This window comes from Phasianus colchicus, chromosome 2, assembly GCF_987193195.1.
Source record: "Phasianus colchicus chromosome 2, bPhaCol1.hap1.1, whole genome shotgun sequence".
In the NCBI taxonomy this organism is placed as follows: Eukaryota; Metazoa; Chordata; class Aves; order Galliformes; family Phasianidae; genus Phasianus; species Phasianus colchicus.
This window is the reverse complement of record NC_143437.1, coordinates 72819372-72845584: the sequence shown is the minus strand read 5'-3', so window position 1 is coordinate 72845584 and position 26213 is coordinate 72819372. Positions and strand designations below refer to the sequence as shown.

The 26213-nt window shown below is 35.3% G+C and overlaps 1 protein-coding gene across 4 annotated transcripts; it reads left to right on the top strand.

The window, feature by feature from the left end:
- Nucleotides 1–1837: 1837 nt before the first annotated feature.
- On the top strand, nt 1838–26213 carry MANEA (mannosidase endo-alpha). 4 transcript variants are annotated; one of them, XM_090135991.1, is made up of 8 exons: nt 1838–1856; nt 2291–2834; nt 9345–9481; nt 11579–12684; nt 16037–16634; nt 21457–21566; nt 23332–23408; nt 24133–26213. In XM_090135991.1, the coding sequence occupies exons 5-8, from the start codon at nt 16085–16087 to the stop codon at nt 24767–24769; spliced, it is 1374 nt and encodes a 457-aa protein (XP_089992117.1). In that variant the 5' UTR covers nt 1838–1856; nt 2291–2834; nt 9345–9481; nt 11579–12684; nt 16037–16084; the 3' UTR covers nt 24770–26213. The 4 variants fall into 4 exon arrangements, with proteins under 4 accessions (XP_089992117.1, XP_089992118.1, XP_031466679.2 ...); XM_090135992.1 differs by lacking the exon at nt 1838–1856 and having other exon boundaries at nt 2070–2834; nt 11579–11674; nt 12366–12684; XM_031610819.2 differs by lacking the exon at nt 1838–1856 and having other exon boundaries at nt 2070–2834; nt 12366–12684.

The following is a 26213-nucleotide window of genomic DNA, read 5'->3' as shown; positions in this document are numbered from 1 at the left end:
GCAAATTTCCAATTTACAAGAAAAAAACAACACATATATTGACGATCTCTTGCGAGGAAGAAATGTATAAAATAAATACCAACAAATATAATCTCATTCTCTTTCTTAGTCATTTGTGCAAGAGAGGTACAGAATCTACATTAGTGGAATGCTACCTATAATTGGCATTCTAATTTACAACTGAGAAAAATAAAACATTAATTTACTGCATTCTTATTTATTATCATGATAGAAAAGGGCATCATGACACATTTTCTCTTTCTTATAAATTATTTAATTAGTTTTATTATACAATAAAAGCGATTTAAGATCCTGCTGGATATACCTAACAATGGAAAAATTGTTAAAAAAGACCAGAAAAGTTGCATTTCCCTACTTTGGGAGAAAGTATTTGTTAGTATGGAAAACATATTATTTGAAGTAATTTTACAATTTTTGTATATATTTCTTAGGAATGGGGAATGTAATGTATTATTACTGTATTGTTATTGCCACTCTTATGCTTGATGGATAATTTTGGATATTCCTCCATGCAACTGTACACAGTGCATACTGGTCCTCCAAGAGGAAATCCATGCTTGATTAATGAGGTTTACTGATTTTGGAGCAAAAGGTGGAAAGGGGCAAATGGGTGCTAAATGAGGCAAGGGAATTGCTTTATCCTCCCTTATTAAAGTGGGAAATAAATTTCTAACTTTGTCATAGTCTTCAACATTACAGTCAGGAATGATGTAAAGTGTAGTCCCAAAGCAGAGTATAAAATTGAACAGGGGCTACTTGACTTGTGAATGACTTGTCATTCACATGGAAGGCTGAAAGTTGACTGAAAAAGACTGAAGTGTTCTGGTGCAACAGGAACTGTTGGGGAGCATCTTCAGAAGAGCTAATTCTAGGAAAGCTGAATCAAATTGAATGAAAATGGATTGCCTTATTCTGAACAAAAACATTATGATTCTCCCACAAGAAGACTGATGAGCATCATGGTTCAGCTGTACCTCTTCCATTAAAAGAGAGTCTGACTCTAAACATGACATGGTAATTTGCTTATTTTCATTGTGATTCCGTTTTTTTCCCCACAGCTTAATGGGGAAGATATTGACTTAAAATGAGATGCAGGGTGGTGTTTTATGGCTCTCTTGTACAAGAATCTGCTTCTATGTCACAGGTCAACAACAGGCCCTGAAAGAAAAAAAATGCTCAAGTCTCTTCTGGCATGCTAGTGAATGGCAAAAAGTATGCTGTATTGAACATATGGGAGAAGGACTTTGTAAAAAAAAAAAAAAAAAAAACATTCCTTGTATTTCTCAGTCATATGAGTTAGCAAGTTACATACTTAAGGAATTACTTTGCATTGAAAAGAAAACAACCTTACCTGTGTTATTTGATAGCTTTCACAGATTTTCAAGATTGAGAAAGAAGGTGTTGAAGACCTTGTTAAAAAAAGCTCTTCTGCCTTCAAAGACTATCAACCAGAATAGTAGCTTGTTTTTGTTTGAAAACAAAATGAAATGGAATGTGCTGGCTCTTGCAGAACTCTTGGGGGAATAGAAACAAGTGGAATATAATGAAAATATTTAGAAAATACGAGAGCTTTAAAAAAGCCCCTGAAGTGGCTCATACATTTTTTAGATAGCATTTCCAAAGGAAGAAGTCACAACGTGAAATCTTAACCCTGAGTCAAGTCAGGGAAAATTATTATCGCTAAACATGAAACAACTATGTTCCATTTAGTTTAGACAACACAGCATCTGCAAACCTGTACAGAAATAAATGTGCTTACAAAAAATGAATTTTTATTATTGTTTCAGTAACAATTACTGATGAAGAAAACCACTTCAGACACTCTTCCTTAAAAGGTGAGGGGTGGGATTCATCTCATCCATAAAGAAAATTCTTGTGTATTTTCAAAGTCTAAGAAATCAATTTATAAATTTATAATACTTTAAATATTTACGATAATCTAATGATGTCTAAATATAAACACATCTGATAAAGACTACTACTTATGGGTGATTTTTTTATATTGTGAGAGTCTACTATAAATACACAAATAAGCAATCGTTTTATCAGTTCTCTATTACAGGATCACTGAATTACAGAATTAAAAGATTTCTTCAAATTATCTATTCCGGCACCACTACTCAAAAAGTTTGTACTACAGTAGGTTGCCCAGTACTATGTCCATTTGGGTTTTGGATATCTACAAGGAGCAAGACTCCATCACCTCTCATGGTAACCTGTTCCAGTGTTCAATCACCCTAACAGTAAAAATGTGTTCTCTTGTATTCAGGTGAAATTTAATGTGTGCCCACTGACTCCTGTCCTGTCACCAAGTCCTACACAGAAGACTGACTCCCTTATTTTAATTCCCTTATATCAAGTACTAATGCATACTGATCAGATACCCTCAGGCCTTTTCTTCTTCAGGCTCAAAAACCCCAGCCTTCTCAGCCTCTGCAGATATAAATGGTGCTCCAATCCCTTAATCTTCATGACCTTTCTCTGGACTCACCCCAGCATGTCCATGTCTTTCTTGTACTGAGGGACCCAGAATTGAACTCAGCACTCCAAGCAACTACTCATCAATGCGGAGTAGAGTGGAAGGATCAACTCCCTTGACCCGCTGGCAGCACTTGCTAATGCAGCCCCTGATGGTGTTGGTCTTCTTACTGTATCTCCTGGCTCATGGTCATCTTGTCCACCAGTGCCTCCAACGCCTTCTTTGCCAAGCAGCCAATGATGTTATGAAAGACAGTGTTTCACTTGTAATAAAAACTTCATGACACTTGAAGCAAGCAATATTCCCTGCTCTCTCCCCATCCATGAAGACTGTGGTAAGTGACGGCTTCTACTACTATTAACACCTCATCCTGTACCACTGAACACACCATCCTGTACCACTGAAAAAACTCATCTCATCTCCTACACAGAATTCACCTCACCTGGTTTTTGATAAAATCTTACTACAATGATATTATGAAGCTATAAAAGTAAGAGCAAAATAGAAGTGTTAAAAATAATAATGAAAGGTGAGAATGCACTTAGAAAATAATAAAGAATTAAAATAATGAAGCCATCAGATAGGACTGTGAGAAAATATCTTCTAATTACTTATATGCCAGCGGTATGATTTCAGGCAATATAGGGACCAGATAAATAGTTTTCCAGACAATGTCTTCTTCCATTGGAAAGTACAGTTTTGATAAAACACTGTTATGTTGAAACTTTGTCATTTATTTCCAGAATTCATTTTAAGAAACAAAAATGCACATTTTTTTTACAAGGTTATCAGAACAATTTGGCCAATTCGAAAAGAAAAAAAAAAGATACTTTATTTTTTAAAAAAATTCTATATATGATGTAGATTTTTAAATTCAGTTTGAAAGACGGTATTTCAATTTTTGAATTTTAATTGACAGGAAAAACAAAATGATTTGAAAATACTGAATAATAATTAAAGAAGGATATATAATTACTGTACTCTTGTTTTGTCACAGAAGTTTTACAGCTTTCTAACTAGATTATTTATTTTGATGCTATGCTGTATGTCATTTGACTTGCAATCTTGATATTTTGATCCTGGAATCAAAATTATTACCACATAATACAATGCACAAAGAAATTGCATAAAACATGCTCACAAGAGATAGAACCAAAGAAGTTTTCAGGCAGTTCTAGAAATTATTCATTTTTAAACTAACAGCTTTCAGCTTAAAAACAAATAGATAAGGATCTACAACAAAGTTTCACTGCAGCTAGTCTACTTGTGGCCAAAAATTTTCTAGTCTTCTTACCAGCAAAATAGTAGTAATGATGTTCTCATGTTAAATAACAAAAAGAAAAGCAGCTGTAATAGTTCAGTAAACAGGGGTGTAATACTAGGTGTGTGAGCTATCAGTACTGCAAAAAATGTTTTAATAATACATTGAATTACAGTCTCTGAATAGAAGGTAACGATATTCCTTTGTAGTGATAAAAAGCAAACGTAATTCGGGGATTTATATTTAAGGGCAGTGCATTCAAAATGTGTTTCCTAGTCAAATCAGTACCCTGAAAACCTGATGGCCTTTCTTGCAAAACAAAAAGATAATTTGTAGTCCTACTATTTTAGCACTTATAGTTCCATTAGTCTTCTTTGACATATGATGCATTATAAATTAAGAAATGGAAGGACATTTTCTTTGAGTTACTTTTGAAGTGTATTGTTACATACTTTAGCTCATAGCAAATTATAAACCACTCACTAAGATGATAAAATGTGCATTTGACCTCTGATTCCAATAGGCAGACAAATAAATACTGCCTATAAAATATATAATGTTTCATATCTAAATTATCTTCATTATTTTATCCTTTTAGAATCAACTGGAGAATGGGTCCTTTCAGACCCCACTAAGAAAAGTAACAATAATCTCTCATTTTCTTCTCTTCTTCTTCATCTTTCCCATGATGTTTAAGCAAATAATTGTTTTCAGGCATCTGTTGCTTTTAATCACAAAGAAGAATCAAAATCTTGGGGTTTATTTTTAGAAAGAAAACTGAAATGTATCAGTTCTAACATTATGCTGTTCCATTTATCTACCTCTTTGTGCCTCATTTTTTTCAATTCTACATGATATCATGTTGCAAAACTGATTATGAATTGTTATCTTTCATTTGATAAATTTCTGGTAGTTAAATGAACATTTTCTTTTTAAGCATATTCTAAACCATCCCTGGGAATAGACCAATCCACATACACAGCACGATGCTGTGTAGCTATGCTAAAAAGTGATCTGCTCCATAGCATACCTTCCAGATACCAGAGTTAATCACTTCTTCAGTTTTCATACTAAAAGATCACATGAAGTGATGCCCTTGAACCAAGAGTAGAGGCTGAAATATGACACAGAGATCTGTTCCACATGGTACCACGTGCACTGCAAGACAACCACCTTGCTTCACCATGGTCCTCTCTACAGGCTACAGGGGAACAGCTGAGATGCTTATTTTAACACTTTTACATTTGTATTAATATTTCATAGAACACCTAATCCTCTGATAACTCCTTCAGATATAAATGTGCTTTTTGAAATGGTTTCTTCCTTTACAATAAGAAAAACTTCTCACTGTGGTGGTTTCCCCTGGATGGACAGCTAAACTTCACCACTTGGCTCTCTTAATCCCCCTCAAAGGAAGAGAGAGGAGAAAAATATAATGGAAAAGAGCTCAAGGGCTGTGATAATGACAGGGAGATGGCTTACCAATTACTGCCATGGGCAAAGCAGACTCAAAATACGGAGATTTATTATAATTTATTGCCTATTACTAACAGCCTAGAACAGTGAGAACTAAAAACAAAATAAATCTAAAGCACTGTTTTACAATATCGTTCTACAAAAGTAAACAAAAGAAACAAACAAAAATAAATAAACCTGATTTTAGCATTTGTTTTAGTTAAAAAAATAAAAAGTGTCCAAAATTTACGCTCCCAATTGGCATTGGTACCAGCTGTCACACTCCTCGATGGGACTGTGCATAGATTTTCTCCTGAGCTGATTGCCAGTGCCACCAAGGCCCTTTTCTGCAGGTCCTACAAGGACCTAACCAAATTCTAGCTTTTATTCTATTTTTGGTAATACTATTATTATAATGAAAGTAAGACAAGACAGTCATTAATTTACCTATCCCTTCCAACTCCACACTGAATCATGCTTGAGCAGTTTGTAAGCCCTCAAAATAGGCAGTACCTCTTCCCACCTATTTCAAGGAGCACTTTCATCCAGTTCAATGTCAGAAGAATTAAATTATTATTATTATTATTATTATTAAAAAGACACTGACCAGTGGAGAGTTTTGTCCTTTCAATAATCTAATGTCAAAAATTTTGATTATAATAATGAAAACTGTAGTATTTGATCACTTGCCATCTCCATGAGCATTCCTTTATACTTTGTGATAAATCAGCTGTCAAGTTTGCCTACAGTCTCAAGAGCAACAATAACTGCATGGAGTTCATCCCTCTTCCACCATGTACAATACGATCTTTGAATTAATTAGATGTCTTAATGATGCAGATGGTTTTAACTGCATAATTACAGAAATTATTGAAGTCACTTGGCGACCTTCCAGGGACTAATGCTTGAATATGTAATACAAATCGATACCTTCTAGTATATCCTTGTCCCCATGATCTTGCTTTGCTTCTCCCAGTTCTAAGAACCTTCCAAGATGAGACCTCCTGTACAAGAAAAGTATTCTGTCAGGAGAAGAGCTCTTCAGGTGCAGTCTGTGTAGATAATAGCTGAAAGAACAATAGGAATTCTATTTTGATATCTGCACCAAACATTTTTTGCATCTCAATTACATCCACACTTCTATACAGATGGAAACAATACTGTTTTATAGAACAACACTGTAATAAAAATGCTAGTATGCTTCCCATTCTGGGTTTATGAGCTCAAGCTAACAGAGATGTAATTTTGTTCAAAGTATTTCTGCTTTCCATCTTTTTTAATTTTAATTTTTTTTTTTTTTTTTTTTTTTTTAATGAGGAAAATCTGTGTTTCTTATCACTTCTAATTGGAAGTGCTCATTTCATAGTCTAATTCAACATATTCCTTGCATTATCTTGTGGCTCCTTCAACAGCAGCACCTTTCAAAATGCAGACTGATTTGGCAGGATATAAATTTCTCTTTAACCTTGTATTACAACAGCTGCACTGCTGTTGTAAGGCATGTAAGCGCTTTAAGATACTGCATACTTTCAACTTATCTTGAGCCAACATTTTTGTTTAATATATGACTACAAATTGAAACTTGTAATAATTTTTTTCCTGGGAAATACAACAATTTAACTCAGCCAGTAATCCTTAAAAAACAAATAAAACAACATTTGTTTACAGTTTATTTAACTTCATTTTTTTTACAGTTTACTTAACTACAGATTAATCATGTACCCAGAAGCAAAAATGAAGAAGTAGTAGCCTTTAAATTACAGTTACATTTCAGCACGAAATTTATGGATGTGTAGCAGAATTGCCAGGTCACGGACTGAACCAGTGGCTGAACACCAGGTGAGGAGGAGTGACTAACACAGGATGCTCAGGGAAAAGCAATGAACCTGAGTGACTGAAAGGAGTAGAGCCTGGATCCGCCCCTCCTCACCCTCTTTTAAGGCTTAGCAACCAAGAGAGTATTATTTCTCTGAGTAGAGATTGCACTTCTCTTGAGCTGCTCTTTGTTGTTGGAAGCAGTAAACCAATTTTCCCTGTTTGTTACCTGCATCCTATTAGAAGACACCATCATCATCTTTTTTTTTTTTTTTGCCATACATGTGTAATTCATTTATTCCTAAATTAAAAGCTTCTAAAAAGCTAGAATTGCAAGCAGCACATTGTTTGATATTAGTACGTTTTCATCACTGATGTTCCACTCTGCTTCTCAAAAAAAAAAAAAAAAAAAAAAAAAAGTAGTATTACTAATACTCAAGAGCGTGCACAGCAATTAAGCATCTGATCCCTTTGAGCCTCACTTAGAACACTGGTGATAGTTTAACTCTGCAGTAGATATGTGAACTTTGCTAACTTCTTTACAAGATTAGAAGAAATTATTTTACCCTGCAGAGATACCCTGACCACAAATCAAAATCGCTAAGCCAATTTAAAAATAAAGTTAATGGGCACTCTAAAATAGGGCCTCTTAAAATGTAAGAATATTAGCCGTGTCTAAAATACAGTAAAGGAAATAAATGCATTTGCATTTATATGTATACTACTTTGTATATCAATGAGAACACTACTTCTTCCTTCTGAAAGTTTGTATGCATTAATGCACAGCTAGCAAATGAAATGCTTGATTACTCTTGGTAATTGAAATATTTTTCTCTATTGGCATTAAATCAATTAAGAATGCTTAGGTTGTACTGAAACAATCTGAGTGCAGATTGATGTTTTCACGGAATAGGCACAGACCATATGTGCCATTTTTAACACTCCCCTTGCCTTGGTTCCTTTGCTTCACAACATCACCTACCTCAGGTATTTTTAAAGCATGTATCACCCTACAACTGAAACATTTTAATCTTTGTATCATCTTCCCTTGAAGAAGTATTTCTTTTGCTGCAGTTGCTGATAAAGAAATAAATTAGTAATCAGTGCATAATACCATCAAGGCTCAATTACACTTTCTACCAGAAGAAGAAAACCTCAGTTTCATCACAGTTTGTTTAATCTAAGAGGAAGCACAAATGACGCTTCTAATTTCTGAAGGAGATGAGACTCTGGAACAAATAAATCCACAGATTGATAACTACAACAAAGAAAATTTTGGAAACAACATGTATATTCTTCCTGTATCACTTCCTTTATCAGCAGAGAAAAAAATGTTTGTTTTTTCTCCTAAAATACTATGTAACTTTACTTCTAACAAGAGTTAAAAGCAGCTTGCTAAATGACTCTGTCTTTCCAGAAAAGGCCTTAGAACCTAATAAGGAATGAATGAAAGAAAAAAAATTACATCCAAATACGTGCTAACCTAACCAACATGCAACATACTTTCTGTAATCTTTGCTGAGTTTATAGTCTCCATATAATTCCAATATATACAATAGCACTGTGTACCAAGCGCAGAAGGCATTTCTGTATTAGCAAGGTATACAACATTTTGACACTGTAAAATTTTTAGCTATATTAGTACTATTTCTCTATGTCAGGAAAGGAAATTTCTACTTACAAACATTGCGTAGACATAAAAATATGCATGAAACTGCTGAGGAGAATACAGTACCTTTACAGTGGCTGTAGATTACTAGGTTTTTTTTCTAGCTTATCCCAGTAGTTATTAATTTTACAGCACAAATTAAAAAATATGCATAGTTTTCTAAGGAGAAACATGGATTTTCTACATTTGAAAATTACTTTTGAGTTTGACATAACTTCTATATGTAAAGAATAGTTTCATTTCTGAAAGGCTGGAACAAATCTCTAATAAATAAAACAGTGCAGTGAACCATTCTGTAAATCCCAGGATTAGTTTCATGAGAGTGAAAGACTATGGTTTTTAATAGGACTTGCTTATATCTGCAGCTTAAGGATTTATAGTCATCCATGGTTGTTTCAAAATTACCTCTTCAAACTTGTAACAAGCATGAATAAAGCTGCCCAAATCCAAAATCTGTCCAAAATATTATAGCATTTCTGCTGCTGTTGAAAGGTTGAGAGAAAAAAAGGACCCACACTATGCTACCTGTTTGGCATGAAAGCAAGGTTGTCCTTAGCTTCTGCTAAAGACTGATGAAAGCAAACAAGGAGCTCTGGAGTATTATCAGTGACCACACTACATTTTTTTGCTTGCTATGTCCCTAGGGATCTAGTGTTATCAGATGCAAAGACCAGCATTAGGAGTGAAGCAGCAGGAATAGAACACTGACTCCACATTTCCAGTATCAAGAAAAAAAGAATGAAAAGGAATACGAGGAGGGATGTATGCTCCACATGTACAGGTAGTATCCTCTGTACTCCTACGCTGTTTTCTCCTACCTGGTAATATAACTCAGAATTAAATTTCAGTATTAGATCAGGTTTCACAGGATTTTAGAAATTAAAATTCTCATTTGTGGTGTCACTAAATGAACTGTGATGCAACAATAAGGTTTCCAGCTACCGGCTTCTTGCTGTTCCCAATACTTACGGCTGACAATTCAGGGTCTTCAGTCTTCTAGGATAAAAGGTGACTATTCTGAGGGCTTGATGAATACTGAATTGTAAGTGAGAGAGAGTTTCATGATTTTATAACAGATAGAACTATTGAGAATAGATGAAAAGGCTACAAGCACAGGCTTGGCAGCCCGTGGCTTGGACAGGTACACTCTTGGCTGGGTAAGGAACTGGCTGGAGGGTCGAGCCCAGAGAGTGGTGGTCAATGGAGCTAAATCCAGCTGGCGACCGGTCACGAGTGGTGTTCCCCAGGGGTCGGTGCTGGGGCCTGTCCTTTTCAATATTTTTATTGATGACCTGGATGAGGGCATTGAGTGCACCCTCAGTAAGTTTGCAGATGACACCAAGTTGGCTGGAAGTGTCGATCTGCCTGGGGGTAGCGAGGCCCTACAGAGAGATCTGGACAGGCTGGAGAGCTGGGCTGAAGCCAATGGGATGAGGTTTAATAAGACCAAATGCCGGGTTCTACACTTTGGCCACAGCAACCCCAAGCAACGCTACAGGCTTGGGGTGGAATGGCTTGAAGACTGTGTAGAGGAAATGGACCTGGGGGTGTTGGTTGACGCTCGGCTAAACATGAGCCAGCAGTGTGCCCGGGTGGCCAAGAAGGCCAATGGCATTCTGGCTTGTATCAGAAGCAGTGTGACCAGCAGGAGTAGGGAAGTAATTGTTCCCCTGTACTCAGCTCTGGTGAGGCCGCACCTTGAGTATTGTGTCCAGTTCTGGGCCCCTCACTGCAAGAAAGACATTGAGGCCCTGGAGCGTGTTCAAAGAAGGGCAACAAAGCTGGTGAGGGGTCTGGAGCACAGGCCTTATGAGGAGCGGCTGAGGGAGCTGGGATTGTTCAGTCTGGAGAAGAGGAGGCTCAGGGGAGACCTTATTGCTCTCTATAACTACCTGAAGGGAGGTTGTAACGAGCTGGGGGTCGGCCTCTTCTCTCGTGTAACTGGTGATAGGACTAGAGGGAATGGTTTCAAGCTTCGCCAGGGAAGATTCAGGCTGGATATTAGGAAATACTACTTCTCTGAAAGGGTGGTCAGGCACTGGAATGGGCTGCCCAGGGAGGTGGTGGAGTCACCGACCCTGGAGGTGTTCAAAGAACGTTTGGATGTTGTGTTGAGGGATATGGTTTAATGAGAACCATTGGTGACAGGTGGATAGTTGGACTGGATGATCTTATAGGTCTTTTCCAACCTTAGTGATTCTGTGATTCTGTGATTCTGTGATTCTATTCCTCCTTTTGTGTTTGCTCTAAAGCCAGAACATGCTATTACAGCATAAAGAATAAGTGAGAAGACAAAGGATATAATGGAAGAAAAAATTATGAAAGCTACAGGAAAGATAAGGATATACATTGTGGGTAGATGAGGGAAAGGTACACCTTGATCTAATAAGAAAAACAAGCAAGCACAAACTTAAGAATGTAAAAGATATATAATATTAAAAAAATAATCAACAGAATAGCCACAGGCACATTAATCTCCCTTGTCCCACATCAGCTAGCATAATTATTTAACTTCATTACTATGCAGAAAGGCTTCAAGGAAATCGTATGATATAATGGGTTTGATTTTTTAAAAATCTTAATTTTTTAAGAATCTTAACCAGATTCAGCAAAAACATTCAGACATAACAGAACAATATCAGAAGAAACACATTTATGATTTTTTATCTGATGAAAATAGATTTATTCCTTTGCAGATGAAATGATCAAACAAGGGTTCATATTTACTTCTCAGTTCTTAAGCTAACTATTTAATTTTCAAATAAATATCATTAGTTCTGTAGTAGTTCTTCCACGCTGTAAAGTACAAGTGAGAGTTAGTTATGTCCTCTATAAAATATTAACGAATGGCATCCTAACAGTATCTTATCTTTTGAAGAAAGGAGGAAAGAAAGAATTGGGAAAAAAAATAAAACAGAAGAAAAAAAAGAAAGAGAAAGAAAAAAAGAAGGAAGAAGGAAAAAAGAAATTTCAGGTAAAAAGAAACCTGTGAGCCAGTCAGTCAATTATACGGCTATCAAATGTTCAAGTTTCATTCTCCAGTCTACTGATACACAAACTCATTTATCATTAAAGCACAGCATTCTTGATGTATTACAATATATTGCCTGTTAATGAAATTCTTCAGATGCTTGCAGGGAGTAGTACTAGAATTACACATTACTGCATTTCCCATTGGAGCATTCAGCATAGAGGAAATATCATGCAACAATTCTGCCTGCCCGTTTTCTCAGACTGCAAGGAGGACTGCAAGAGCACTTGAATTTGTTCATCTTGTTTCTGTTGGCACAGTGAGATGCTCATTCCAACTCTTTCCAGGTGAAATCAATGAGGATTCTGTTATTGATTTCAATGCAGCTGCGAACCAGGTCACTGTTTCTGCTCCATCTCTCAGAGGGCTTAGGGAGGTTATTAAAAAATAAAATCAAACTGCACCACGGGGATCAAACTCATTACACTCACTTTTCAAGAGGCAAAGAGAATAAATGCTTTTATTGTCTGGGGATACTGCACTCTTCATTGAAGAGAAAATTTGTGTTGAGTCAGTCTGAGTGCTATCAGCAACAGCTCTGCTTGACAGACAGGCTTCTGATGCTACGGGAGAAAACGAGCATCTGTTTTTTCATTGATTTGTTTGCAAATCTCACTATGAGAGCTTTTTGCAGTTTATTTTCACAGTTCTGGGGAAGACAAAAAAAAAGAAAAAAGAAAAAGAAAAGGTGGCAGTCCTGCCCACGGCAGAAGGAGGTTAGAACTAGACGATCGTTGAGATCCTTCCCAACCACAGCTCCCGCACCGAGGCCGCCCAGCTCCCAGCGACACCCCGCACAGCCGACGGGCGGCAGAGCAGCCCCTACCTCCGGCCCTCTCCTGCCGCTGCGCATGCGCGTCCGCTTGGGCATGCGTGTCCCTGCGGAGCGGCGCCGGCCTGGCTCCCGGCGATGTGAGCCCGCCCTGCGCGGCGGGTCGTCCTGCGTCTGGCTGGTGAGTAGCGGCCGCTTGTCCGCGGCACTTGGGCTGGGCTGGGTAAGCAGCAGCGCGGCTAGGGTGCTGCCAGCCCCCGGAGCGGGGGTAAAGGAGGTGAAGAGCCGGGCCGGGGCTCTCCCCGCGGCTGGAGGGAACGAGGAGAGCCGAGCGGTCTGCCCTTACCCCGCAGCTGCTGATGGGCGGCCTGGCGGTGCTGGGGGCCGGTACATCGTCACCCGGTGTATCCCCGTAGGCTGTGAGCGCAGTTATAAAATGTTTGCTATGGCTATGTGTGATGTCTCTTGTCTTCAATGGTTTTCCGGGGCTTGCTGCTTTTTTTTTTTTTTTTTTTAGTTTTCTTTTTTTCTTTGAGAAAACCTTCTCTAAAGACTGTAGTGCTGACAGTTTTTTTGGAGAAGTATCCGTGTTTCTATATTACTGGAACGTGTGCTAAGGCTGTAACAGGGAAGGCCTCGCAGGTCAGCTTCTGTTGCTTTTTCTGTTGTTTGTGTTCTCCAGACTGGAAGATGTTACGTAAATACGAGTTGTGCAGACCTTAGCAACCCCTAGGGAAGCGTGCTGAACCTTACCTGATCAGGTACTTGGCACATGAAGTGATGCTTCCGGGTGCTTATTTGCACGGTGGACCCAGAATGCAGCACAAGATCAAGGATGGCCTGTTTGCAAAACATTGAAGTCTTTGAAGGCGTACAGACTTCGGCTTTGCTTAGGTCTGATCCATTCTTGCAGAGTTTTCAGGTTCTTGCAGCTGGGAATTCATAGGAAAAGTGAAGTTTAGAGACTTTAGCTGAGAAGCTTTGATATTTGCTGATGTTTACTTCTTTACTGTGGCAGTAGTGGTGATGAGCACTATTTGCCTGTTACCATTTAACTCTTGAATGCAACTGTTAAAGTACAAGTGTGTATGCCAGTGCTGAACTGTGACATTGCAACTGTGTTGGCATGGGAGACACCATCTATTAGGATAGGTATCGTGTATGTATTCTAGAACTCTTGCTCTTCAGTTTTATGCCTCTATATAAGTATATTAGAGGTTCATAATACACTGTGCTAGACCAGGGTCTGTCCTGTTGCCAGTCAAATCAAAAGCTTCTGGGGGAAGTAAAGTTAGCGTGTATGCTGCTTGCTTTTTAATATACTTGAATTGTAAATATTTTATTGGAAACAATATTAATTGAAACAGCAATGTGGAGCACTAGCACCAGTTCCTGATGCATCAGAAGTAACACTTCATGATAGTGAAATCTTGGTACAGGGGGACAGGAGTTTTGTAGCTTCCATGTCAAGCAGAGAAAGAAAGGACCGGTTTCTTCAGTAAAGGAGAAAGATCTTGCAAATGTTCTACTTATAGACTGTAATCTCTAGTGATGTGAAATCTCTGTACTGAGGAGGGGAGATGATAAAATAATAATTGGAGAAGAAAGTAAACATGTTTTGTGTCAATGTCATCTGGGTTGAAAAACTGAAATGCATTAATACATTTAAGCAGATAAGAGACATTGTTTCTGTTGGGGAAGAAGTAATTAAAAAAAAAAAAAAAAAAAAAAACTGATCCTTTAGAAAACTTTGGTAAATTTCTGAGGTGCGGCATAGTAAGTTAGAAGATTGAAAATGTGTCAGAAACAGTGCAGAAGTAGTGTGCAAGTCTTCCTAAAGTTAATTTATTAGTAGGAGAAAATTCCAAATAATCTGCTGAAATTTTAAGACCTAGGGATGGATTGTGTGCTGTATAAAAAGAAGTCTGTAATGTGAAGTGATGTGAAGTTTGTTGAATGAAAAATCTCAAGGGAAGTGAAATACTATAAGCATATATGCTGTAAAATCATTTTCCCTGATGGTAATAAAGGACATGTTTTCACAGTGCTGTTGTTCAAGATTTGCTTCTTTTTTTTCCCTTTTTCTGTCTGTGCTATTAACTCATCTGTTGGCATTACTGCTGTTATTCTTGCTCAGCTAAGTTAAATCTCTAACAAAATAAAAGGGCATCTCTGTTGTTGTCCATTTTTGAAATGTTAACATGATTTTACTCCTTGAGCATATGTGACCATACTTTGAAAACCAGAGTACCAGAGATAACAAGACATGGAGAGGAGGATCAATGGAAAAACGTTGGAAGCAAAAGCAAGACTTTTTGGCAGTGTCATAGTGGTAATCCTACTCAAACTATGTTGTTAACAAAGCATTCTAAAATTCTTTATCTAAATTTATCACTCTAGAAGTGGTGACAACATGGTTACTATTGTAGCTATATGTTAATGTATTTTAATCATATTAAGTAATGGTAGGAAAATAAGATGAGATACTTTGTATGTAAAAATGACCTGTGTATACCTTGATAGTTTAAAGCCATATTCTACTATTTGGATGTCAGCTACAGGAATACAAAATCACTTCTGTGCTATATCTAATGATAGTTGAATCAGATTTTTTTTCTAAGATTTTCCAGTTTTGTGCTTAATCATGTTTCACACCATTACATGGTGACCTGAACTTTTTTCATTGTGTTCTCTGATTCTCTTCTGTTTAATGTTGAGTGGGAATTACTTATAAGGTAATCCGGAATTTTATTACGCTGCTTTTCATTCCCTTTCTTCCAGTGCTGAAATGTTGTGCACTATTGGTTTTATTGGCTTTGAACTTAATCCAGGAAATGTGCACGAAGTGCCATGCAGTTGTGATATTATACTAACAGGTTACCAGCAACTGACTGTAGGCTTTCTGTCTGAAGTACATCTTTAAAACTATGCTGATTTTTGTTTCTGTAATTCAACAGATTTGAATTTTAGGTATGAAAATTTGGGAAGCGCTACAGTATGAAGCTTAATTGGCCAAAATATTCAATCAGTAAAGTTGCTTAACTTACCAAGAGGTGGTTATTCCATTAAGTAGGTAGTGATAACAAACCTGTATTCTGAACATAAACTGTACCTTGTTCACTATCTCAATTTGATTTTTACTCTTTTACATTACTCTGTTGTCATGGCTTTTGCTTTTTACTTACTTTCTTTGCTATTTTGATCAGACTTACCAAAATAGAAGACTTCTGAAATAATATAACAAGAATTTCATGGGATTTAATTTAGGAAAAGAACAAAGTTCAAAAGTAAGATGTTTAATGAAATCTGGGTTTCTTCAGTGGTAAACTTTAATCTCTGACACACATTCTCAAACACGTAAGTGTTTTTGATCGTTCTCCTTCACTTTAATCCTTTGAGAAAACTTGTCATTAATACAATGTATAAGTGTCACATAATTGTCTTCTAATATTTCCATTATGTAGAAACCTTATAAAAAAACTGTACTACTAGACAACAAGAAATCTGACTTCAAAATATTTGTGTTTTATCAGTTGCTGCCAAAATTGGATGGATTTTAGTGGATTCTGAAGTATGACATCATGGCAAGATTTCGCAGAAGAACATGCATCATTTTGTTGCTTTTTATTTTGTTTATTTGCTCCATAATGATGGCTTTGAAGACTCTGAGACCTGACAGAGCTGGCTTTGGGGACCCATTTGGACTTGGTTTATTGCCTGAGCTTCAACAACGGACAGAGCTCTTAGAGAATAAACGAAGTTCCTTGAATAGGATTCAAGGAGATACTGTAACACAGATCAGTAATATGCATGCTGCTGTGGTCAATACTATGAAAGCATCCATGCCTTCTGCGAACAAGTTGGAAGGAGAGCTGTCTTCTCCTAATTATAACTTTCATATATTCTATTATAGCTGGTTTGGGAATCCACAGTTTGATGGTAAATACATTCACTGGAACCATCCACTGTTGCCACATTGGGATCCCAAAATTGCAAACAATTATCCAAAGGGAAGGCATAATCCTCCTGAGGACATTGCAGCCAATTTTTATCCTGAACTTGGATCTTACAGTTCCAAAGATACTTCTGTAATAGAAGCTCACATGAAACAAATGCTTTCAGCTTCAATTGGTAAATGAATGTTAATATTTCAGCATGTTTTTCATTTATCCAGCCTTAAATATTTAATGAACACAGCTAACCAGTTTTTCTTTGCAATTCTGGAAATGGGTGAAGTTGCTAAATGTCTTTAAGTTTTAATACCTAACTCAAAATCTTGATTGTCAGAGCCACTTCTGATGAGTTTAGAAACTCAGAACTGTATTTTTAATCCTTCAGGTGCATATGTTTCATGAATTAAACCATTAAGCACTGTTAATATTTGTAGACAATACAGAAACTGTTGTTAGAGTATGTTGTCTGTCTGTATATTTTATTTTTGGAGGTGAATATTCAGGTTTTAGTAATGTTTCAGTAAGTCATGCTGACAAGGTAATAGAGCAGTCTGTTCAAATAGGAGAATTGTTTCCAAATACTTGTTGTGTTACAACAATATTAGTTATGTCAAAAAGACATAGGATTATGGCTTTTATCAAATGCAATATATTCATAGATGGTCTCATTAGCTACAGAAGTGTCTAATCCTAAACTTTTAATATTCAAGTAGGATAGTTTAAGGGTAGCTAATAATGGTTTATTTCCTTGTCCAAAAATACTTTTTTTTTTTTTTCCCCACCATGATAAGCTGATGGTCCCTTTTTTAAAGAGATATATATATAAAAGAATATTTATTGCATTTTTGCTCTCATACTTTATTGTTGTTTTGTGCCTGTTCTACATTTATCATCTTTAAAATAAGGAGTTACATAATCTAATACTAAGCTCTGAACAGCTTATATAAATGTATTGAAGCAATATGATCAGAGCTTATAGAGTCATTCACAGTGCTAAATCATGTTGAATTAAATTGCTTTCATTGATGAAGACACTAAGAATTGGTGTAATTTTATATTCCAAGTGGCGGTTTTTACTTCTGTAATATTTAATTCTTGTTTATTTTGTTTCTTATTTTTTATTCTAACCTGTATTTTCAACTATAATTAGTACAAAAGTAGGAGTTTTCTTACTATTTTCAGTAATAGAATAACTTAATTAACAACAGTAACAGCAGCAGCAGAGGGAATACAAATGCAGAAAAATCTGATATTAGTTGTCACAGAGCACTTTTTTAGTCTTATCTAAATCAGACAATAATGCGTGGTAGTATGATGAAAGCAGGGAGCAGGTGTGTAGTTTTAGAATAATTTCACATTTCTCATCCTCTAAATAAAAATGCTGATAAAGCTGAACTGGAAAGATGCAAAATACTAAGAAAAATGCTTTGCAAAGAAAGGCTTTTTTAATGGCCTTAACTTACCTTTCAATTTAACTTTTACAACATTAACAAGTAATATGTGCTTCTTGTAATGTGCTGTTTGTGTTTTGTTGTTTTTTTTTTTTAACTGGTATTTATCAAAAGTTCATATTCTTAGTTGTTTTTCTGACTTTTGGATTTGATTACATTTGAATTTTTTTTTCAGTCTGGATTTGATCACCAAAATTTACTTTCTTTCTCGGGTTATTACTCAAATATTGCATCTTTTTTTTTTTGTACAATTAATACTGTATTCATTTTTTGTGTACTCAAGTTACTGCTTATAGTTTTTTCTTTTGCAATTATAGCCAGTATCTAATCCTAGCCTTACTGCATTTTACTTTTATCAAATAATAATTTTTCTTGCCTTTTTTGAGAGTCTTTGTCAAGAATCTTCCAACGGGGGAAAAAATGTTAAATGGTCCTCTAAGCCAATATTGTGTGATTCTCAAAGGCATATAAGAGACTGAAACTGAAGGAGTCTCATTCAGTGCTTTCATGTGTTGTTCTTAGTTTCAGAATGTGTTGTATTCATCTGTTATTCTTCAGGTTGCTTGGTGAAACTTCGTATTTTGCGCTGCCCTGTTTTTATTGCAGTATGGTTTGAAGTCCTTCATTTGTCTTGAATGACTATACTTTTGTTTTATAATGTTACACTGATCTTTGTTTTAGTCCCTTCTTAGTCTCCTGAAGTGATTCTTTCCTCTTATAATATATAACAGGAAATATGAGGGCTGCTCTGAAAGTGATGCCTCCTATTTTATTCTGCTGGTCCACAACTTCAGAGGCAGATGAATTATGTTTCCTGAGCTGACAGGGAAGAAGGGAGTTGATTTTTAGTCTACTTTCAACAGAATATCTGATAACAGACTTCAGTAGTTCATAGAATTGAAATGTCACTTCTCCTTTGGGGAAAAAATGTCATAAATTAGATAGTATTAATGCTTATATTTTTCACGATGGAAAGCTCACTCTGGTATATGAAGTGTTAATATAAATTACATCCATAACTATTATGAAGAAATTACTATTCTTTTTTCCTGTAAACTGGCCTCAGATTTAATATGCTATGGTGACATTTTAACTTATGTTACTCATCTAAAAGTTAGCTATATCATCTAAGTAAACTGTCTAGGATTCTTGAATAGTCAGGTAGACAAAGAGAGAGGTAATCTCAGAAACAGATTTGTGCTGTGTATTTTAATCTAGGTTAAACTGCACTTGGGAAAGAGGATCTTTCTTTTATTTTTCAATTAATGGAGGCCTTGATTGCATTGGAAAAGCTTAGAGTAAAAACAGAGGTCTAATCTATATTTGTTGATAGCCAAATTTGCATGCAGTTCCATTTTTTTTTGTCTTCACGCAAGTGATGATTTGATTGGTAGGAAGAAAAAAATGCTTTTAGTTTCTGTGAGTTTCCTGATGCTCTTGGTTATGCTGAGAAAAGTTTATGGGCCTTCCATATTGTTTTAATTTCTGAAGAAGAGCTTGATTCCAAATGCTGTTTGAAGGATGCATGAGGATGTTGTTATCACAGGAGTATCTTTAAAACTTTGTCTGTTGGAGGTATGATGGTGGGTTAATTTACAACAACAATTGGTGCATGTATGTTCAAAAAATGAAAAATGTATGTAGTACGTATACTAACTACCTTTAGAGACAAGGGCTGCCCTAGAAGGTATGCCACTGATTTTATTCTGTTGACCAAGGATATCAGAAACTAGTGTCAACGGATTGGAAGTAGAGGTTGAACTTCCCCACCAATTTTCTGTTACATTTTCTTACTGTGTGACAGATGGTAGCAGAGAGACGGACTGAGAAAATGATGCCTGACATGATAGAGCAAAGGTGTGGCATTGACTTCTTCCCTGCATTAAAAATTACTGACATTCTTTGATGTTTAATGAGCAGTTATGGAGACCAAACAGTGGATGTGAGCGCAGTGAGGTGGTCGGTGGTGCATTCAGGCTCTTTTTCATCGCTGGCATAAATACATTGCTAACAATGGTCACTGTGTCAAAAAAGAGTGTTTTGAGCTGAGAATTTGTTCTATCAAATGGAACAAAGAATAAAATAGCTTCCATTTTAGTTTCCATGGAAATAAATAGGAGACATTACTTTCAGAGTAACCTACATCTATTAAAAAAAAAAAAAGAAAGAAAGAAAAAAAAACTCAAAGAAAGACAAAATGTGTTAGGTTCCTTGAAAAATTTTGTCTCCTGAACTCCTCCTTGTTTCTTAATGTGATAGAAGAAGCTCTTAACTGATGTTGTATGCAAGATGTTTTGGAAAAATGTATCATGTTTAAATTATTGCTGTGCTTTTTGTTCTTAATGTCTTTTGAATTTTGTTCTTTCCTCTTGTGTTAAATAAAAGATAGGGTGATAAAATGCAGTAAACTATTGCATTTTTCTTGCCCTTGTACTGGCTGTCACTCTTGATAGTCCATTGTTTATGATTTTTTTATAAAATTTTGAGAGAATATGCTGTGAGTAGTTGGATTAACCTCTCCTTTGTATACTGAGTTGAAATTTCTGTTTTTGACATTAGAAGCTGGTAGCATATTCATTCTAATTGATGTTTTCTTTTGAATAATTTTGGACTTTATTCTGAAGGTGTTTGTCAGGAAAGTTACAGTATTAGTAAAAGGCAAAAGGAAGTATATGCTCTAAATTTCTATGTCTGTGAAATGACTTAGATACTTCAATCTTTAGGTAGTTAAAAAGATCCACATTGAATTACTGTTCCACATGTTTAATTTAGTATCTTTAGGAAAATATTCTTAAATCAGTATCATATGTATTTGCCTGTCTTATTGACATATTACATTATTTCCAGCTGTATATCTAAGCAGTCTTGCTTTTTTTAATGTGACAGCATTTCATTTTAGAGAGAGAGGTTTTTAGCTTTTCTGATGAGGTATGTCATCTTTTGCTTTTGAGGAAAGCATTAAGAAAAATTACAGTCTAGGAGCATTGAATTTTTGTTGTCATAGGGACTGCTTGTGTCTAGATGGAGGAGTGCAGGATTATGGTCACTGCTTCCAGTATGAAATGATTATTTTGTAATGGAGCCTGAGGTATAATGCAGAAGTGTTGTAGGAGATAAGTCTTCATAAGAATCTCTTTGACACTGTGTAGCCCTCATCTCTGGAGTGTTCTCTACCCCTGTGCATCTTGGTATTCTCTAGTGTACTGTGGCACGGCTACAACACCGCAGGAGCCTTCTCCAACATCTCTTAATAAAACTTGGAGAGTATGATGCTGTTCTAGAGAGTGGAAGGCAAAGTCTATAAATGTTACGCTTGGGGCATTGGGTACAAATGTGTTCCCCTGTTCTCCTGACAGATGCTTTTACTGCTGATTTCTTTCAGCAGTAAAGAGAGAGAGTGCTGAGATTTCACAATTGATTAAAAAGTAATTTGAAATTCTCATTTACATTATATAGATTTTACATCAAATAATAATTGCAACTCATGACAAACTGGCTGCATGTTACACTTTAAATATACAATTTGAAAGCTGTGCTTTGTATTTTCAGGTGTAATAGCACTTTCATGGTACCCACCGGGTATGGCTGATGAAAATGGAGAACCAACTGATGATTTGGTGCCTATTATTTTGGATTATGCAAGCAAATACAATCTAAAGGTAAAGTATTTATAAGATTGATAAAATAAAACTGCACTGGAAAGTAAATCGTGGTAAAAGTTTCTTACATTTCACCCATGATGCTAGCAAGGAAAGTTTGTAAGGTAATTGTGGCTTCTGTCTGTCTGCTCTTATGCTGCAATTTTGGGAGTTCCAAAAGTAGGTATATGCACTCTTGCACTGTACTATATTTATATTTAGAGTAAAACTTGTATTTTACCTTGGGCAGGTAGAGAGGGGAGAGGGTTGAGGGAATAAAAAGAACATGCACTGCCATTTATTCTTTCCAAATAATAAGGTTTACTTTTTGAATGTTGTAAGCAGCTGTATGCATTTCATCTCTAGAGGGTGCTGTCTGTACTGGGGACTGAAATGTACAGTTCATCTGCTCTCGCTTTAGTTGTCAGATTTACATAGACATTTCCTGTTATTAGAAGCAGCTATAGATTCTTTGTCAGACAAGAGGGAAGTAGGAAAATTAAATGAGATACATAAGTAATTTTCAAACTTGCAATGAGAATTGCACTGTGACACATTGCAGTCTTTTTTTTTTCCTTTTTAATAATTTACTATTTTTAAAGAAAACTATCTTCCCCTAGAAATTTTCAGATCATTTTATGAAACTTGATCTCACCTAAGAGAATTCATTAACAATTCTCAAGTCTCAAAAGAGCAAGGCAAAATTCAAATAGGCTACTAAGGAAAATGCTTAAGTATTATGGTAATAATAGCATTGTGGATGGATCTGCTGTTAGTTTGGTGTAGTTATTGGAATACAGATATTAAGTAAAGACATATCACTAAATTCTACTTTCACTATTGTTTTAAAATATTCTTGCCCAAGTAAATTATTATTTAAGTAATGTCTGTAGAACAAAAACAGCAGAGAAAAAAATTGTTTTATAAAAAATAAAAAATACGTCTGCTAAAATTTGTCCTTTTGATTTGCTTGTTTTTGATAGATGAAAATAAAATATATTAAAGCACTTTTCAATCCATCTTATTAGTTCTTGTAGTTTAGTGTAATAGTGTATTTTGATATAGTCTGGTACTGTAATTAAATTTGCTACTGTTGCAGAGTAGTTGAATGCTTCATTAAATGCTTTGTACTCTAAAGTTGCTTCTGAAAAGCTAGTTGCTTTGATTAATGTAACGTACTCCTCCCTTGAATTTCATAGTTGAATACAAGATTTTTACACTGAGGTACCTTCACAAATGTAGGATAAATAATTTCATAAGCCCCAAGCTTGAATTTAGAGCAGCAGAGATTCAGATTAGATTTAGTTACAAGGGTAAGAACTTATCAGCAGTTATGGTGTTGATAACTCCATAAAATTTTAAATTAAATTTTTCATATACTGTCTTAAAATCTAGTTTGACAGTGGAAACTCTTCTTATTATCAATAGCAATTTGAACATGTTATGTGGAAATTCACTGCTTAACTGGTTATTTGACATTCAAATAAATAATCTTTTATTTCAGTTGTTACTTTCTGCTGTAGTTGTGAAGTTCTGTGAAGTTCATGCTTACTATGCCCTATTGCTGAGGGAAAACAAAAGCAATGTTTAGTACTAATGAAAAAAATGAAATATTTACTCTTATTGCTAGACTCTCCTGGATCTGAAACTACTAATCTTAAAATTGATTTATATTAGGATTAACAGAAAATGTTAATACAACCAGTACTTGCTTCATGTAACATAGAATGCCCAAATATTCAATAAAACATTGTTTGTGCTGCTTTACTATTTTTTCATTTTTCAGGTCACTTTTCATATTGAGCCCTACAAAGATAGAGATGATCGCAGTATGTACCACAATGTCAAATACATCATTGACAAGTGAGTGTTTTCAAAATGTTCCTTTTGTGTATTCTTAATATTTGTTCAGCGAAGTTCTGTATACTGTCTAGATCCTGGAAGAATATATTCAAAATACGTACTGAGACTGAAGAAAACTTCAGGAAACATAGTTCATATTTCGGTGGTACTTAAACTCAGAAGTCTGTTTTTCAAATATTGATGCATGAACTGTGTGTAGACATTCAAATGTATGTTGATTTCAATATTCATTTGCAGCATGAGACACAATGCTTCAGATGAAAGCAGTTGAATTATTAAGTACACAACCATATGAATTAGACATGCATTTTTATAGTGACAAATAAGCAGCAAGCCATAACATGTTAACCTCTAATGATTTTAATTCAGCTTGACAAATTTTGTACCACTACTAATAGTTTTATTCATCAATGCTACTTACAGTCTTGTTTAAAGAGGCTTGTGTCTTTCAGAGGAAACTAATACCTATAATGCAGTTTAACACAAATACTGATCAGTAGAAATAGTGATCTTTGCAGATTCATTATTCAATCCTTTAACAGATACTGAGATACTGGATTGAAAAATGGATATACATTTCTGTGTTTTGAAGCACATGCGCTTTTTTTTAATTTTAATTTTTATTATTATTATTATTATTATTATTTTAGAAAAAGAGGTCTTCAATGCAATTTGTAAGTCAGTGTTTTCAAAATGGTTTTAATGATACTTGTTTGCTTTGTAGATATGGAGCCCACCCAGCCTTTTACAGGCATAAGACCAGCACAGGCAGATCTCTTCCCATGTTTTATGTTTATGATTCTTACGTAACAATTCCTGAAATATGGGCAAATCTGTTAACTGTATCTGGATCCCAGACTATTCGAAATACTCCATATGATGCGTTATTCATTGCTCTTCTTGTAGAAGAAAGACATAAGCATGATATTCACAGAAGTGGCTTTGATGGAATGTACACGTACTTTGCCACAAATGGGTTCTCTTATGGCTCATCTCATCATAATTGGGCAAATTTAAAAGCCTTTTGTGACAGCAACAACTTAATGTTTATTCCAAGTGTGGGACCAGGATATATCGACACCAGTATCCGACCATGGAACAACCACAACACACGTAATCGTGTCAATGGAAAATACTATGAGACTGCATTTAATGCAGCCCTTTTGGTGAGACCAGAAATTATTTCCATTACATCTTTCAATGAATGGCACGAGGGTACTCAGATTGAAAAAGCTATCCCCAAAAAGACTGGACAAATAGTTTACCTTGATTATAAGCCCCATAAACCAAATATTTATCTAGAGCTCACTCAGAAGTGGTCTGAGAAGTACAGAAAAGAAAAAGAGCAGTGGCTTATGTGAGCTATTTCTACTGCAATTGTTTCTTAGCATATTGAATACAGTGAGAAAGAAATTGAGAGCTCAAGAATCTGTTTGAAATGCCTTTATTATTGGTATGTTTAAGTCATTATATCGCATTAATGTAAATGCACTACTACTAAATTTTGAAGAGTAAAAAAGTGTGAGAATATTTTCATCTCATTGGTTAGTGTAATTCAAGAATGCTTTATTTTAATTAGTAATTTGCATGCTAAGCTTCAAGAACATCTGCATGGGATAACTACATGACTGAAGTAGTACAAAAATGACCGATAATTGTATACTTTATTCATGTACTTCTGTTTCTAATCTAAGTGATCCTTTAAGCTAAATTTAATCTTGATAGCTTGCTTTTTGCAGGATGCATGTCAGTAGTGTGTGGAGTAAACTACAGCTACTGTTTTTATGCTTTGCACATTGGGAGTTCTTGATTATATCATTATTTTGTGGTAAAAACACTGTATGTATGTTTCACTGTATGTATGCAACATTGGTGAGTTTTCATTTATTTCATTTTTAAATATATGGTTTTGAAAGATTGAGTTCCAAAGAACTACTGAAATATTTCTAGTTTAATTGTATTTGTTCTGTTCAGTACATGCTGCATACTTTTGCACGTTACTGGAATGCTAACAAGTTTACATAGTTTTTCTATGTCTGAACTTTATTAAAAAATAAAAAATAAAAATCCCAACAACCAGAAAACATAACGACAAAAAATCCTGAAATTTGAGAGTGGGGAAAAAAACTTATAAAAATACAGGAGGAAAAAAAAAAACAACAACAACAGTAGTTATATGTTGTCTGTTGACTACAGGCACAGATTTAGTTTTTAAAAACATCAAAGATTCTAAAGCTAATATTTTGCTAGTCATACAGTAAATATAATCTTAAGTTATGCTTTTTCATTTATAATTTTTGGGGCAATGTAATCTGGTAGCAGTGACATCAACTACTCATCACTTTTATTCGGAATCAGATTTCTATTTTCATGTATTTCCAAGATCCAGAACAATAGATACTAAAGTCGTGTTAGTGTTCAAGGAAGCTGCTCAACACTACTTTTAACAATATGGTGTGCCTAGAAATTAGTTCTTTTTAGATCTGAGAGTCTCACCTTTCCAGTGTAGTGACTACTGTTTGTTTTTCTTACTGAAGCTTGAAAATATCAAATTGTGTGGATATGTCTCCTCAAAAATCCATTTCTGGAAGGGGAAAGGAGGCATGGATTTTTTCATACAACTTTACAGGAAAACAGTAGACATTAAATTATTGCAGTATATGTTTATTTGCAGTATATGTTTAATCTGTAATGAAGAGGCTTTAAAAAAAAAAACAACTGTTCTTGCTTTGTAGTTAATATACTGTAACTGTTGTAACCACTAGAATACTCTCAATTTCAACAGGATTGTAATTATTCACACTT

Coding starts and splice junctions, on each gene's coding strand:
- MANEA (XM_090135991.1), top strand. CDS start 16,085: ATGGCAAGATTTCGCAGAAGAACATGCATCATTTTGTTGCTTTTTATT. Junction 21,567..23,331: donor CAAGCAAATACAATCTAAAG/GTAAAGTATTTA, acceptor TTCATTTTTCAG/GTCACTTTTCATATTGAGCC. Junction 23,409..24,132: donor GTCAAATACATCATTGACAA/GTGAGTGTTTTC, acceptor TTTGCTTTGTAG/ATATGGAGCCCACCCAGCCT.